The sequence below is a fragment of the Ictidomys tridecemlineatus genome, chromosome 14, assembly GCF_052094955.1.
Source record: "Ictidomys tridecemlineatus isolate mIctTri1 chromosome 14, mIctTri1.hap1, whole genome shotgun sequence".
In the NCBI taxonomy this organism is placed as follows: Eukaryota; Metazoa; Chordata; class Mammalia; order Rodentia; family Sciuridae; genus Ictidomys; species Ictidomys tridecemlineatus.
Window position 1 is genome coordinate 33,436,818 of NC_135490.1, and position 17,154 is coordinate 33,453,971.

Sequence of the window (17,154 nt, forward strand, 5' to 3'; positions counted from 1 at the left end):
TTGGAATCTTCATATATTGGTGGAATGCATAAAGGGGAAGCCAATTTGGAAAATTGTAGTTCCTCAGAAGTTGAACGTGAAGTTGTCATGACTCAGAAATTCCACACCTAAGTGCATTACCAAGAGAAATGAAAATGTGACATAAACACATGCACATGAGTATTCAGAGAAGCGTTATTTGTAATATATAAAAAGTGAGAAGAAACAAAATGTTCATCCATGGATGCACAGTTAAATAAATTGCAGCAATCTATACAATAAATATTATTTATAAATAGAAGAACTGAAGTATGGATTCAAGCTATAATCTTGAAAAGGTTATGCTGAGTGAAAGAAGTCCTCCATAAAGGACAATATATTATGTTATTTCATTTTTATGAAATATCCAGAATAGGCAAATCTGTTGAGACAGAAAGTAGTTTAGTGGTTGCTTAAGAGGGTGTGGGGAGTGGCTGCTAACATATTAATGATTTTAGAGTTGGGATGATAAAAAGTTTCTAAAAGTGTTTATTTGATAGTTGCACAACAGTAAATATGTGAAAATTCATTGAATTGCTCATATAAATGGATGCATTGTATGATATATGATTTTAGTCTCAAAATTATCACTTTTTTTTTGGTACTAGGGGTTGAACTCAGGGGCACTCAACCACTGAGTCACAACCCCAGCCCTATTTTGTAATTTATTTAGAGACATGATCTCACTGAGTTGTTCAGCGCCTCATCATTGCTGAGGCTGGCTTTGAACTCATGATTCTCCTGTCTCTGCCTCCCAAGCCACTGGGAGGCATGCTCCACCGTGCCTGGCTCAAAGCTATTACATTTTTGTAAAGTTGAGATACTTGATATCAAATCCCCTCTCTCCTTTTCTTCCTTCCATCTAATTTATAATCCTAGGATAAAATATGTTTGGTCTATGAATTAAGGTATGATTATATGTCAGTTGAGTAATAAGAAAAGAAAGCAAGCTAAAGGTGGAAAATTCATTTAATGAAAGGAGCTACAGAAAAAGAGAGAGGAACAGGTCTCCCTAATGACATTTATTCTTTTTTTCATTCAACACGTATTTATGGGACATTTGGTAAACATTTATGGCACTATACTAGGTGCTGCTTCATGATTTCAAAGCAACATAGTTTATTTTCCAATAGCATATACCTGAGACAAAATTTCAAATGTTTTAAAACCAGTCTGTCAAGGCTATCACCTCTCTTTCTTTTTTCTAGCAAGCCGTTTACAGAAGCTGACTTTGGTCTTTCACAAATTGCTTAAAAAGAGAAAACACACAATCGCATTTGGAAATCTCTTGATATTTACATAAATGCGAAACACACTTTGTTGGAAAACGTGTAAGATACCTGTGTGTCTTGAACAATGTCCAAACTTGTTTGATAGCACCGTCAGGAATCTAAGAGCCACAAGGAGTGGGGTGTGGAGAAGCCACGTTGGTCTTTTGGTTCTTCCCTCCACCCCAGGGGCTGACACATACATCTACTTTGGTTTAGGGGAGGCTGGACACCTGATCAACTGAGGTAAGTGGCCAATGTCGGCCCCAATGGTCCTGGAGAAACTCATGAATTATCAAAGAGCTTTGGGGGGACTCAGGTGTGTCAGGATCAAGTCAGAACTCATCTATCTTCAGAGAAAACCCAACCTTGGATCAATGTGATTGAAAAGTGTTGTCTGAGCCCTATTCCAGGTCTTCCAAGCCTGTAGCTGTTATGGTAGGTCAGATAAGCCCTGAAAGGCAAGAAAGTTTGCAAAGTATTGTCTGTCACTGATCTCAGATCTGATATGGATTTCTAAGGTCCCTCTGAAAGTGAAGAGAACTCAGTTTTTATAATTCCGGATTCCTATGTTAGAAGGAATTCCCTGGGCTCTTCTGGTTTACGAATAGGTCTTTAGAACTTGGAATCTATGGAACTTTAGAACTTATGGAATCAAGTTCTGGAGATCAGATACATGGGTGGAGAAAGTTTCCCTTGATAGCATCTATAGTTTAAGGAAAATTCCTTTCATTTATCCTTGGTGAGTTAACTCAATTATCTTCCTTCTGGAATTAGCAGAAAAGTTGGGAAATAATCCAGGGAGGGAAGCATCTATACCTACCTATTCCTAGCAGATATTTTACGCCAATGGAACAAAACATATTTAGAAAGGTGAAATTTTCCTAGGGAAAAATAATGCAAACTTAAAACAAAAATAAAGGAAACAAATTTGAACCAATAATTCAGCCATTCAAATGTACACATTATTAGGCAAAAAAGTTTTTTTAAAAAAATTCAGATTCTGAATTTTTAAAATTATTTACCAGTATTTATGATTCCTTTGGTATCTTATTTTCTTTAATTTGTGCAACATTATTTATTGAGAAATTATACTTTTTCAGAAAAATAGCTGAAATTTTGTTACGTGCCTTGAAGTTTTTAAGGGTGAGTACAGGAAAGAAAGGGAAGAACGGAACAGGAAAGGCAAGACTGTGTCCGTGTTTATCCCCTCTTGATTTTGAGGATGCACTTTTATTTAATTGCTTGGATACCTCTGAGAGATCCTTCCTTCCCAGGGCAGGAAGTGGGCTCCATAGAACTCAGCAGACCACCTTCCTTTACAGAGGAAGCCAATTTTGAACAATAGATGTCTGTCTCCACCACCAGCCCCACGTTCTGAGAGTACTATTTGCTTTCAGCCACACAACAAAGGCTGATTTGCCTCCTTTCCGATTGAGTCAATGTTTGCTGGAGCTTTAAAAACACCTTTCATAAATCCTTAGAAATCTTTTGTAAGGGACAATTCAGTATTTCAAAGTAGTGATCCATTGCTCTCATGATTCATGGCATGGAGAAGCCTCCCCATCTTCCTGAATCAGATGAGGCTTGATATTCCTTCCCCAAGATAAACACCTTATAAGGGCTTCCTTGTCCTGAGGAGCCGTGAGGTGTGGGCCTCCTGACAGTCTCATGTGCAGATGTGTTTCATCTCAGAGGGAACATTTTAAAAGCAATACTGGGATTCATATACAGATTCTCCTCTACTTAAGATGGGTCACACTCTGATAAACCCATCATAAGTTAAAAACATCAGTGAGTTTTAAAAAAATGCATTTAATACATCAAACCTGCTGAACCTCATGGTATCAGTTATTGACCCCATGACCTCATGGCTGCCTGGAGCTGCCACTCACTTTGACCTTCAGTTTGATGTTTGTTTCTTACTCAAATGGCTAGTTGGTCAGGGACTGGGATCCAGCTCCGTCAGGCTCTCCCCATTCCTGAACCCCACCATTTCCTTTGGGACTCTATGTAATTCAAGGATTTCCTTTTGCAGCTGTGAAGCAAGTATTGCTTCAGGGCTACTGGTGCATGGAGCTTATGTTTAAAGTGTCACCAGTCCAAGCAATGAAGTAAGATTTCTGCTAGCATGTTCATATTCTCATCAGTAAGGCACCCATCTCTTTGCCTGCTCTGAATTGGCATGCCAGATATTGCTGTTCTACGCCCCAAATCAGGAGCTAAAGAGTGGTGGTGTTTGAAGAAGTTGTCATATGGGCAGATGGGTGGGCAGACAATCTAACACTCCTTTAACTCGAAGGTCTGCTATTTCCAAGGCTTCATACCATGATATTCTGTGTGATAAATCTCACAGAAGTGCTTGTCTGTTCCTAGCTTTTCTTCTCTTCAAGGGAAGGGAGAAGGTATTGAACACTAAGACTTTGGAAGGGGACCCAGGTCTTTTCACCTTGTTCTATGAGTTCTCCAGTCCTCAGTGGTTTTTTTTGTTGGTTCATGGATGATCCCTGCTAGGATATGTCCTTCCTGGGACTTTGTATAAGATGGCAAAACTATGAGCTGGGTCAGAAACAGCAGACATTGCTTTCATGTAGAACTTCTCCTTTCTGGAGTGGAAGGGTCAGTCCAGGATTGTGGTCACAGACCTAAAGGATGGCTCCTGAGTGTGCACAGGGAACAAATAAGGGCCTGGTCTGAGAAGCAATTTTGTACAAGGCAGGACAGAGAGGGACCCAGGATGACCACAGACTATCCATTCCAAGTTTGGTTGCTTCAGGACACACCAGTGCTGAGCTACTCAAGTAGCTCATCTTGAGGAATTATTCAAAAATAAAGGATAAAACTGTATAAATCTAGACAAACGAAAATATAGGATTTGTCTACTTTTGGGAAAAACAAAGTTTAGAACTTTTTTTTTAAAAAAAAAGTATGGACATTTATGGGTAGAAGTATCCTAGAACAATATATTTACAGTGTGCATGGCCTTGATTGTGTTAATGAAGCTATTATTCACACAGAAACTGAGAAACATTCCACTTTGGAGGCACACTTTGCTTACAGCATTTTTGGGACGGACAATATGATCAATATGCAAACAGGAAGAAGAGAATCAAGGCCAGTGCACAGCTGTTTGCCTGGACAGAGGAGGCTGAGCTGGCCAGGTCCTTCAGCATGCATACCACCCTGGACCAGGACCCATTGTTGGGCAGTGGGGTGATGCCAGCCATGCTGCACATGACGTTGTAGACGTCCACGGATCTGATTGGAGCAGCTCTGAAATTGGATTTGAAATCTGGAAGGAAAAGGAAAACAAGCAGGTCAACATGGTTGGTAACCTAACTGAGAGGAGCTGAATCAAATATGGAAAAAATCTACTCAGACTCCAGGCAATTTGGAGACTGCAAAATCCTCTCCATCATTGGGTGTGGCCAAGTGAATGTGAATGGGAAAAGCTCTAGGTCATGAAAAAAAAAAGCCATAGCTTTCGGTGGCTCATAGATGAACTCTTTAAAAGACAAGTCAACAGACTTTCTTTGTGCCTAACTGTGACAACAGATCTTTCCTGCAGGGGTAGAAGGCCCAGCTGGGAAGCTGCACTGTTTCTACAGAGCCCTGCAGAGCCACAGTGGCCAGAGAAGATAGATTGTCTTCCTGGGCTCCCCTTAAATTGTTCACATATGTTCTGGAACATCTTTCTGGCTGGACTGAGAGCCAGGGTGCCGGTATCTGCTACATAGCAACTCAAGAATGTTTCTCCATTTTCCTGCCACATAAAGGTCCCTCTTGATGGAATGAGAAGCTCACCAGGAATGACAAGATTTTTCTAAGTATGTTTAGAAGATCTAATTCTGTGCCTCTACTCAGAACCTACCCCACACTTGGGCTGTAATACTAGAGTGTAAAGAGCAAGACCGGTCATTCATAGCATGGTCACTAAGACACACTTACGGTGACTTGATAAGCCATAAGCCATTGGAGGGATTTTAATCGAAATCACCTTCTTCTCCTCGGGAGGTAAATGAGGTGCTGAATACAAAGCACTTGTCTATCAAAGGGGAATGAAAGGAAGGGAGCAAGATGGGAATAGGAAAGACAGTAGAATGAATCAGACATAATTTACTGTGTTTATATATGAATACATGGCCAGGGAAACTCCACATCATGTACCAGCCAAGAACGGGATCCTAGTTAGAATAAGTTATACTCCATATATGTATAATATGTCAAAATACATTCTACTGTCATGTATCTCTAAAAAGAACAAATTAAAATTTTTTTTGAAAAAAATCACTTGTCAATTTGAAGAGTGAATATAAGAGTGTAGTAATAACAAGCAATTTTGTTTTTAGGTCCCCAACAAAATACCCGAAGCTCCGTTAGGGCTAAATTCACAGAAGAGATTTGATTCATGAATACAAGCCAGTGCTTTCGGTTCAAGATTTTTAAAGGAAATGGGTTGTTTGGTGGGACTACAAAATCAAGTTTCTATCTCAGAAAATAACCTTTATAATTACTTTGCTAAAATGATCACACAGGCTACTTAAAAAGGAAACAAACAACAATAGCAACATATTCTTGAAGCACCAACACCAACCTCTGCTCCTGGGATTACAAACATGAAAGAAAGTTATATACAGAAAACTCTGTCACACGGCGTGTCAGATCCAGGGAAACTTCTGATGTGTTGAGTTTTCCTTACTTTGGAGAATTAAGATTGAATTAAGTGTAAAGAGCTGCAAGGGCTCAACAGGAAGTGGTACCCAGGTCCTAGGTCTAGACACACTGCAGGTGCTTAATAAATGGCAGCCATTGTTATCAATCAACATGTATAATAAATTTCCAGCAAGGGAAAACCTTGGATTGAAAATGTTTGCCTTATAAATTATTTAGAAGGCTGGGCATGATGGTGCATGCCTGTAATCCCAGTGGCTTGGGAGGCTGAAGCAGGAGGATCATGAGGTCAAAGCCAGGCTCAGTAATTTAGGGAGGCCCTCAGGAACTTTGCAAGACACTGTCTCAAACAAATAATGACAAAATAAAAAGAGCTATGGCTCAGTGGTTAAGTGCCCCTGGGCTCAATTGCTGGTACAAAAAAAAAAAAAGTTATTTAGAGGGTTCAGTTTTGTTTTTTTTTTTTTTTTTTTTTTTTTTTTGCTTGTTTGTTGAGTATTTTTGGAGCAGGAAGGATAAGGGTCAGTACTACTTCAAAGTCAAAACTAGTTTCAAAAAAATTAAGAACCCGCCTGAAGGAGAAATGAAGGGGCTACTTCAGCACCCTCTTTAAATAGATAAGGTGACTGCACTTCCCCATCAGAAGAATCCACTGCAGCTTGAGAAATCAATGGAACATTTGTCCCAGTGGTATGGGAGCCACTCTTCTCTCTCCTTCTGACTCATCATGTGACCTGGATGTGACAATCACACCCCCTATCACTCGTGGTATGTCACATGTGGGAGGTAGGGTATGAGAGCTGTCCTTCCCTAGCCTTTCAAAAATCCACTTTTTTTTTTTTAACACTTCACAGAAAAAAAAAATCAAGCTCAGCCTCTTCTGACAAAAGTGTTAGGATAGATTATCTTTTCTATTTTCCCTTCAAAGTACAAAACTAAATCCTGGGCCCATAAGCAGGAAAGAGAATTGGGTTTTCTTTCCCATCTAGTTTATGGTTTCCTTGTTCTTTGGGGATGGAACTTTGGGGCCCAAATGTAGAGATGATCCAGGCTAGATTGAAAGCTTCTAGAAAATTCTTGAATAGCTGAACAATGTCCAGTCCAGTTTGGGAGAACCCCTATAAACTTCACTGGCTCAGGATGGCATTCTGAACCTAGAATGGGACTCCATGTTATTCCCATGGGTTTACATACTTCTGGATATAAAAGGTATCTCCCGAAGAGAGAAGGATCTGCAAGCTTATGCTGTGCCTGGCCACCTTGAATGAGGCTCCCTGCTCATGGTGGCTGTCTGAATTGCATTCCTGCTGTCTTATCTTGAATGCAGAGTTCTCTAGGGCAAGATTAGGCTGTTCAAATTAGAAACCGGGATTAACCAGAGAAGCTATCTTCAGAATTACTTCCCTTTCTCTTTGCTGGGCCAGATTTACTCACTTCTAAGGCTGGTTATCGGGGGCAGCCGCAGTAATGCCCAGCTCCCTCCCTAAGCAAGAAGCACAGACAATTAATCAGGAGGGATGCACCTTTATCTCCAAGTGCAGCTAGATAGCTATTAAAGGCCTCACTGTTAAATTTCCTTCTGAGTAAACAGTCCATGTGCAAAGCTGTTTAATCTTTCATGAGACTTGGAGCCAGAAACGTGACAGTTTGTGGGAGGCTCTCAAGGCTGTATCAGCCTAGAAGCCTTTTGCAAATTAGCTCAGTCCATTTTCATCAGGGACTTTCTTTCTGTTGGTAAGATCGAGGACTTTTAGTTTTAAAAGAGCCTATAGTGGAGGTCTTGGTTAATGGACAAAATCTCCCCACTGAATTTAATGCAGCTTTGGGTACTTCACGTAGAAATTTGGGTTTGGGGCTAGATTTGGTTCTGCTATAAAATATGTGTAAGACTCTTGCTCACATACACTCCTTCAATGGACAAGTGTTTTGCATTCACGATATTACTTGCCTCTTCTAGTGAGGGAGGAGGCAACGCTATTGATTGAAAGCCCTGATTACTGGTGTTTCCCCTGTGAAGTCAAAAGCCTTGGACCATCTCGTATGGATCTACAGTTGACCTCAGTCTTGGATTCTCCATTCTTAATTGCTTTAACCTCAGAGCTTTGCATGACGATCCAGGGCGTGGTTAACAGGGGGCACCTGATAACTTTCACTGTCAAAGACAATGTGCTCAGACAACCTGTGAATTCATAGGTCAACACCATGGATGCAGCTAGTACTCTATGTATGTTTGCTGCTGTGGTTCTTATGTCCACTTTGGGACTTGGGAACTTGGATCACATGAGGTAAAGAATTTGGACCAATGTATACCCCAGACTCAGACTCTCAGAGGCTTTCCTGGAGGTGGCAGAAACTGACACCTCATTGTTCTTGAGAGAGATTTTGTGGCAAGTAGAGTGATCCAAGGCAGACCAAGGGACATGGGGAAGTTGACTTTTCCTTGGTTTTGTTACAGTGAAGAGCAGAGTGTACAGATGGGATGTTCAACCTATAATTGGAAAGGGACATGTGGACTTTCTTGGACTGAAAGATTTTTAAAATATTTTTTTAGTTGTAGATGGATACAATATCTTTATTTTATTTATCTACTTTTATGTGGTGCTGAGAATCCAACCCAGTACCTCATGCATGTGAGGCAAACGCTCTACCACTAAGCCACAACCCTAGTCCCTACACTGAAACATTTTGATCAACATCTAGAAAAAGGCATCTGGGACCAGATACCAGGGGTTAATTATATATATAAATATATATATTTATAAATATATATTTATATATGCATATATATATATAATTTTTTTCTTTTTTTGTAAATTTGGAGGCAAGGTCTAAGATTGTTTAGGGCCTCACTAAGTTGCAGAGGCTGGCTTTGAACTTGTGATCCATCTGCCTCAGCCTCCAAAACTGTTAGGATTTCAGGCACACACCACTGTGCCTGGTCCCACATGCCTTTTTCTAGATGTTGATAAAAACTGTTTCAGTCCAGGAACTGGGGTTGTGGCTCAGAGGTAGAGTGCTTGCCTCACATGCATGAGGTAGTGGGTTAGATTCTCAGCACCATAAAAGTAAATAAATAAAATAAAGATATTGTATCCATCTACAACTAAAAAATTTTTAAATATAAATATATATATACATATTATATATAGCATATAATATATATATATATATATATATATATGTGTGTGTGTGTGTGTGTGTGTGTGTGTGTGTGTGTATACTGGTATTTGGCTCAGTGCATCCCTGGGTTCAATCCCTGCAACCAAAAAAAAAAGGCATTTGCGATATAAACATTAGGGTAATTATATTTAGAGAGGAGAGATAGACAGTAGTAAGGAAGAAGAGTAGATTATGAACTAATCAACTGATGGTTGGTGGCTATTGAGTGCTTTTTTCCCTTTTTTATTTTGAAAGAATTAGGTGTTCAATAGTAATGTGTAGTTAGAGTATTTGGTAAACTTTTCCAAAGTGTGAATTTACAGTGTCCTATCAATTAAATCAAATGACCAAATAGGCCCTCTCCATCTCCCCTTTCCTCCAGCACTTTGGAATACAATCTGATCAAAGAAGGTTCAGCAAATTTACTTCCATCCAAGACTTCCTTAGTCATTCTGGCTCATTCTCAGAGTCAATCCCAGGGTCATTTCTAAGCCTGCCCTTGCACACATCCCAGCTTCTGGTTGGGCCCTAAACTGAATTAACCCACAGGGGTAGGTGCTCTAGACAGGGAGGGACCATGTAAAGGTCAGAGCACATGAAGCAATTGCATCAGCTTGGAAACACAGCTGTCAGCAACATGGTATCCTGTAAGCTTTCCTGGACTTCAGATAGCTGTGAAGCAACGTTTTGATGAATTAAGTAAAAAATGAATCACAAACATGTGGAATACATTTTCTTCATTGCACTCAGGATTTAAAATTTACAAGGAAAAGTATTTGGCCACCACTGCCAAACCCAAGAAGCATTTGAAAGGAAGCCAGCAAAAGATGTTTCATGGAGACCGGCTGGGTTTGCTCAGCTTGGCTCATAAAGAGGGTCCATAAAGAGATCCCTCCGTGTAGAGTCCCTGTGAGAGCACCTCTCTAGGAACAGCTAAGAGGATGGGGTCACGTCCTTGCCTACCAGGTCCAAAGGCCAGGAAGATGCCTCTCATGTCCATGAGCTCGTTGTCATATCCGTGCCATCCACGCTGCCAGCCTTCCCGCCTGCCTGTGCTGTTCATCCAAAACGGAAGCGCCTCTCGACTCTGAAATTGAGCAAGACAATGACGTTATACGTTATACTGTGTCACCACAATTGTGATGACTGGGCATCAGGCCAGACTGCCCCACAGGGTGGACATTCCCTCCTCGGCACCCCAGCTTGGGTCTTCACCCTCAATGCATCACCCCCTGATCCAGGTAGCTCACACCTTTGGCTGCAGCCTCTTCAACTGCTGCAGAACTTCAGCTGGAAGGTATTTTCTTACATGGAACTGAACTGCACCTTGTAATCAGTTTGAGAACTACTAAATCCAGCATGTTAGGGACAGAAGAGAGGTTAAAGTATATAATAAAATATATATTTGGTTTTTGTCCTAGGTTCCTGACATAGAGCTCCTAAAACCCTTGGAATTTCCCGAATCATAAGTGTGCTTTATGTTATTCATAATGAAACCCTTCCTCCTATATCAGAGTCTATGCTAGTAAGATGAGTTATGGGGTTGGGGGACGCTAAATAGCTTTGGGATGAGAACTGATCACCAGAGGAATGAAACTTAAGGTCAGGACTCTCAGCCTTGTGCCGTCTCACTGGGGAGGGTAACGGTGCTGGAGACTGGATTGAATCATGTGATCAATGATGTAGCCACTCACTCATGCCTACACATGGCATCCCAGACAAAACCCTGGGGTATCATGTTCCAGGCAGCCTGCAGGGAATGGAAGCTCCATGACCCCTACTTTTTATGCTTTATTATGGGCATCTCCTCCATCTGATTCTTCCTTTATAATAATGCTGTAATTACAAGTGTAACACGTTCCTGAGTCCTGTAATTTATTCTAGTGAATTATCAAACCTGATAAGTAGGGTTGTGAGAACCCTTGAATTTGCTTCTTTTAAACTTTTTTTATCACAATATTATTATTACACGTAAGAGTGGAATTCCTTGTTACACATTCACGCATGTGCACATGTAATGGTAGAATTGGGTCACTGGATCCCCAATATCTCCCCTCCCTCCCCCCACTTCCTCCCTTGGCCCCTTTCCTTTATGCTACTGGTCTTTCTTCTGTTTTCATGAGATCTCCCCCACCATTCCCCTGCTTATTTCTCTTTATCTTGCTCATATGAGAGAAAACTATGACTTTCTCCGCGTAGTTCATTTCATTTAACATCATGCTTTCAGGTTCTATCCATTTTCCTGCCAATGACCTAATTTCATTCTTCCTTATGGCTAAATAGAATCCTTGAATTTGTGGCCAAATCAGACTCAAGTGCCGGCAGCCAGGGAGCCAGGACTTGTAGAGAGTGGCTAAAATCCTGTGGGACTGAGCCTCCTCACCTGTGAGGCCTACTGTAACTCTGGGTATTAGTGACAGCACTGAATTGCATGGTAAGATACCCAGGTGAGGCTCAAGTGTTGTTGGAAAACAGTGTATACATTGCTAGCAAAGCCACTGAAACCTGCAGGGGCTCACTCACTATGGTCCCTTTGCCCCTCCACCCCGTCCTTCTTTCCCTCTGGCTCCACCTCAGGAATAGCACAGAGCCTCTTCTCCTGCATTTATTCAAACATCTGGAAATGACGCGCAAGGTCCTCTGAGGCAGGCCTGTGTCCTTTTACTTCCCTCAGTCATTCTTCATTCGGGAGAGGTTCCAGAGCCATCACTTCCCTGTCACCTTAAGAACCCGATGTTCTTAGACTGCAGGTCCTTACTGTGAATCCTGAGGAGGGGCAGTCTGTTGAAGGCAATCCTGGCCATTTTGTTGCAGAGTAACTAACTATTCATTCCCGATATTCCAATCGTCTTCCTGCTGGGCAGGGTTTAATATTACAAATATTTCAAAGGCAGGAGATTGATCAGTTGGGTTTTGATGACAAGTTGAATCCAAACAACAAAACCACTAGCAATTTCTAGGCTGACTGATAAGATTAGCATTAGTAGTATCTTGTACTGAGTGAGCCATACAGTTCACCAGGAGCCAACCCCGATGTCCACTTAGTTGTCACAATATCTCAGTGTGGATGACAATATTATCCCCATTGGCAGGAACTATTGGCAGGAACTATGGCACAGAGAGTTTAAGTGACACTCTTAGAGTCACACAGCTAGTGAAGGGGAGTGCTGGGTTTGAACCTAGGCTTGTCTCCCAGTCCTGTGTACCTTCCAGAGTTTACAGATAGAAGCCATTGCCCTGCTCCTGCTGGAACTGGACAGTGAGGTGAAGTGTCCCCCTGTTCCCTGTGGATTCATCCACTGTGTGTGACCAGGTACAAAGTATAGAGATGAGATTTTGGAATTGGATTGGCTGTGGGGTTCAATTCCAGTTTCTTCTCTCTAGCTCTGTGACCCTGACAAGCTACTTAACTTCTCTGAGTTTCACTTTGTTTGCTGGATAAAGGGATGATAATACCCACCTTACCAGGGTTTTGGAGTATAGCATGACCATGTGCTAAATGCCCGACACACAGTAGGTGCTCAACAAATGGCTGCAATATGGTCACCAGATGCCGCTGGCTGTGGCGAGGCACTCTGGTTGTAAAGCTGAACTCTCCCTTGCTTATTTAGCTGTCATATCACATTGCACACCCATCCAGTCTCACCCCATAAATCGCTCCTTAGCATTTCTGCTTTCCAAATTGCACTATTTCATTGACTCTCCATTTCCTGAATTTCCATCATCCCTTGTCCCTCCTTCTCCAGCTGTAGCTTGTATTTTTCCATGGACATGCTTTATGAACTTACTGCATTTCTAACTTTATACTGTTCTTTGTCTATCTATGGAAAGGATCACAACACATCCCAATTTAGCTTTGTCAGCTAACTCAATGTGTTGCTTCCCTCCTCTCGGCCCACAAGGCCACGGCAGTGACTCCCGAAGCACTAAGTAGAACATTTTTGTTATTGATGACCTTACTAATAATGAACCCCATAGTAGGTATGTACCCCATAACACAGGGGTTGGTCAAGGGTATGAGGATCGTTTGCCTGGTTAAAAGATTACAGTCTAGCTGGATGAGGTGGTGCACACCTATAATCCCAGTGGTTTGGGAAGCTGAGGCAGGAGGATCATGAGTTCAGGGCCAGCCTCAGTAACTTAGTGAGGTACTGAGCAACTCAGTGGGACCCTGTCTGTAAATAAAATACCAAAATAATAATAATAATAATAAGGGCTGGAGATGTGGTTCAGTGATTAAACACTCCTTAGTTCCATCCCTGGTACCAAAAAAGAAAAATTACAGCCTAAAAATTGCAGTTATTCATTACACAAATAAATGCAAAACAACAATGAAAACCTCAGCCCTGAAGGTGATTGGAGATCTGTCTGTCAGAGGCAAATCCACTTGATTTTACTAAAGTGACAAGTTACCCCAGCAAAACGGCTCTTTTTCCTGATATAGAAAAATAATAATAAACTGGTTCTATGAGAAGGTAATATTTCATCTAAGTGATTGGATGAAGTATATCTCATGCATATGTACATTATATGTTACATTAGGTTCAAGAGTGCTCTGATAATTTCCTTCCTTCTCCAAATGGCTCTTATACTCCTTATATTGTTTCCCATGTTCTTTTCAAGGCACACATATGGTGCTATGCCAGTGAAGTGTGTTCACACACCTCTCAGCCTCCAGAGTGGGAACCCCTACCCTGTGGGTCCTCAGGTTGTCCAGACTGTGCCAGACCTTTGGACTGCCACCTAGTGCCACCTAGTGCCACCTAGTGACTTCTGGTGAAAGTGCCCATACCCTCCATCTGGCCAAAGGGATGTGTAGAGGGGAAACCAGGAGGTGTCTGTAATCAAGTTGGATCACTCAGGCAGCCAGGCTCATGGTCGTGGGGACAACTAATTCCCAGGGTTAGAGGAAACACCCCTCCTTCTAACAGCTTGTCCTAGAAGAGGGTGGTGCTCCACTAATAAACTAATGGGGGAGGAAGGATTGGGGTGCTCTAGCCAGCATTGGGACGTGCACTGAGCTCTGGATCTGTGCCAGGTGCTCTGCTAGGCTTTGAGGGTGGAGGCACGTAGGGTGCAGGCAGGAGGGAGGGGGGCTTGCACTTGGCTCTGGTTTTGCTTCCCAAGCCAGTCAGGACAAGACCAGAAATGGGTGCCTTGAGCTGGAGACAATGAGGGGGTTCAGGGATTCAGGAGGCCTTCAGTAGGGTAGAAGCAGGAGGAGCTCTTTGGGAGAATCTCCCAGTGGGATGGGGCTCTGCTCATGTATGTGAGCATGTGAGACTGTGTATGTGAGAGCACATACATGTGTGTATGTATGTGGGAGGGTGTGTGAGTATGCGTGTGTGAGTGTGTTTATATATATGAGAGTGTACAGATATGTGTGAACATGAGTGAGTGGAACGTGTATTTGTGTGCATGAGTTTGTGATGAGTGTATGTGAGTGTGTCTATGTGAGTGTGCACGCATGCATGTGTGTGGAGTGGGGTGAGGGAGAGGAAGGGCCATAGGACAGGACACACATGGAGAGGGTGAGGATGTCCTAAGACTCCACAGTGACAGGCCCCTTGGGAGCTCTGTTCTGGGAAGGCCTGTCCCTGAGGAGGTCCTGAGAAGGGAGGGACCTTGCATAGCTGCACATGAGGAAAGAAGATCAGAAGAAGGCAGACATTAAGGTGAAGGAAGAGGAACTGGGGGTTTTCTGCTGCTCTACCCGAGGATGTGCTCATCCAGAAGGGTGACCAGCTGTCCCAGTTGGACACTGAGGGGCTGCAGGGATACAAGACCTTCAGGCAAGCCAGAACAAGTTGGTCACTCTGCGTGAACCGTCTCTTAGGAATTTAAAAAGAGTCCTCACCCAGGTGATCTGTTCTGCACTCCTGAGCACCTCTCAGGATCCCTCACCATGCATGGTGGATGCAATGCCAAGACCCTCCTTGGTGGGCCACTCAATTCATTTTGAATGCGAAGGAACCACAAATAGAAAGCTCCCCCTGAGAACACCTTGTGAAAGATGGCGGAGTTGTTGTGTTTTGGACCTGGTTTCTTTTGTTTTGGTGCCTTCACTCCATGACCAGGGCACCATGATAATGGCTATCATAAGCTTGTTTTAATTTGGAATGGGAGAGGGATCATTATGAGTTAGGAGTCATAGTTTCTAGTACTAGCTCTTTGTTTCAATCACCTTTAGTGTTAAAGAAAAATCAGTAGGTGAAAGAAAGGGGGAGGAAAATGGTGGATCAGAGGAACCCATGACACCCTAGCAGCACATTGAGGCAGAAGACTGTGGGAGAATGCTGATTGGCAACTTGGAGAGCTAGCAGCCAGGTGAAAACCAAAAATATTAGTCTCTAGAATAGAAAGAGATTAGTAAAGGCCTAGATGGCGTCAGTGACGGGCACGCAGTGGCTCAACGGGAGAGGGGAAGCTCCCTTCCAACAAGCCAAAAGAAATTCTCCCACCAAGTTTAAGATAAACAGATGCTGCTGTCCAACAAATTTGCAATCTGAGCAGAAAATAAACTCAGACATGGCAATCTGAGCCAGAGCAGGAGAAAAATCCCAGCACTCTATGGGGTGGGGGTGGGGTGGAGTAGTGAAAGTGGGGGAAGCGTTGACAGCTTAAAAAGACTCTTTGTTTGAACTTCCTGAGTGGGAGCCTAGAAAACCCTGCAGTGTTCCTTGGCTTTTCATATTTTGCTATTTTTCTAATTTTTACATTTTTCTTTCTCTTGTTCTTGGTGTGCTTGCTTCTCGAATATCCAAGACCAAACAGCCACTTAGACTTTAATTTTCACTGGCTGAGTGGATAGCTATGCAGCGCAGCAGGTGAGACTGTAACACGGACTGGGAGAAGCTCAAAGTGGTCACCGGAGTCCTGGCTGCAGGTCTCACAGTCTGCAGAGCAGAGCAGAGAGTGCTTTCATTTCAAATTGGCAGTTTGGTCTCTGGGATCAAGAACATGACTCACAGGAGGTGGAACTGGGATGGATCAGGGTCGGGTGAAAAGTAGGATCCCACTACACCCTACTAAGGGCCCCACACCACCTCTCCTATGCCTGGAAAGACCTGGAAGATATGATACATCCTGCATACCTCCCCCCCCTCCCAGCATTTTGGAATGAGGGATGTGACACAATCCAGATGGATCTGGTGGCCCAAGTAGGAGGGCTGCCTAGCAGACTTACGCTGCCACCCCTAGTCACAATAACAAAGCCATTCTGCAGGTAAAGTCTGCACTGAGCTACACAACACCCCAGGCAAGGAGGAGGTGGAGCTCACCATGCGGACAATCCTAACAAGTCTGGCTGTTTAGGGTCAGAGCTGAAAACCAACAAACAGCACAGTATTTGTGTCACACAAATCTCCTAATAGTGGGGAGATTCTAAAATGGAAACCCCAGAAAGAAAGGTCACCATTTCAAGAACCTTAGCAAGAAGAAAGCTGGATCTCTGTGTGACAATTGTTTGTATTAGCTGCTTGACAGAAACTGATTCCCAGTGTCCCTTCAAATTTGGGGTTTTGCTAGTTCTCTAATTTTACGTATTTTGTCAATTAATTGGAACTCTTCTTGAGATCTCGTTTCCTCTCTCCTGTCTACAGCCTGTTCCCCTCTCTTTCAACTTTTTTCTTCATTTTATCTTCTGTCTCCCTTTCCCTCTTGCCCTTTCTTTCTTTCTTTCTTTTTGCTTTCTCTTTTATTTTTTTTGTTTTGTTTTAAAATTTTTTCTTCCAATTTAATTTAGTAGCTTATCATTAATGCTTAAACTTTTCAGCCTATTCTATACTATTTCTCACCCAATTTTCTCTTTAGTTAATAAAGTCATAAAAGTTATTATTAGTAATAACTTTTGTAGCACTTGTTGATATATGATTTGCTCTTAAACGACCACTGTTTCTGGCAGTTACTCTTTTCAAATTGGTCCTGGGGGTTGAACTTGACACTTGTTATGCTATCGTATTGTTGAAGCTAAAAATATACCCCCAGCCCTGCACTTATGATAAGGCAAGAGCTACTCATTAGAGGACCCCACAATGTA

General features: G+C 42.4%; 1 protein-coding gene across 2 annotated transcripts in view; it reads right to left on the reverse strand.

Moving 5' to 3' along the window:
* Window positions 1–969: 969 nt before the first annotated feature.
* The window catches only part of Enpp6 (ectonucleotide pyrophosphatase/phosphodiesterase 6), a 107,302-nt gene continuing 91,117 nt past the window's right edge, over window positions 970–17,154 (reverse strand). For both annotated transcript variants that reach the window (XM_040294294.2, XM_005329226.3), the window contains 2 exons: window positions 10,080–10,203; window positions 970–4,578 (listed from right to left, as the gene is read on the reverse strand). In XM_040294294.2, the coding sequence (XP_040150228.2) occupies window positions 4,370–4,578; window positions 10,080–10,203 (333 nt within the window). In that variant the 3' untranslated portion in view covers window positions 970–4,369. The remainder of the gene's footprint in view (window positions 4,579–10,079; window positions 10,204–17,154) is intronic.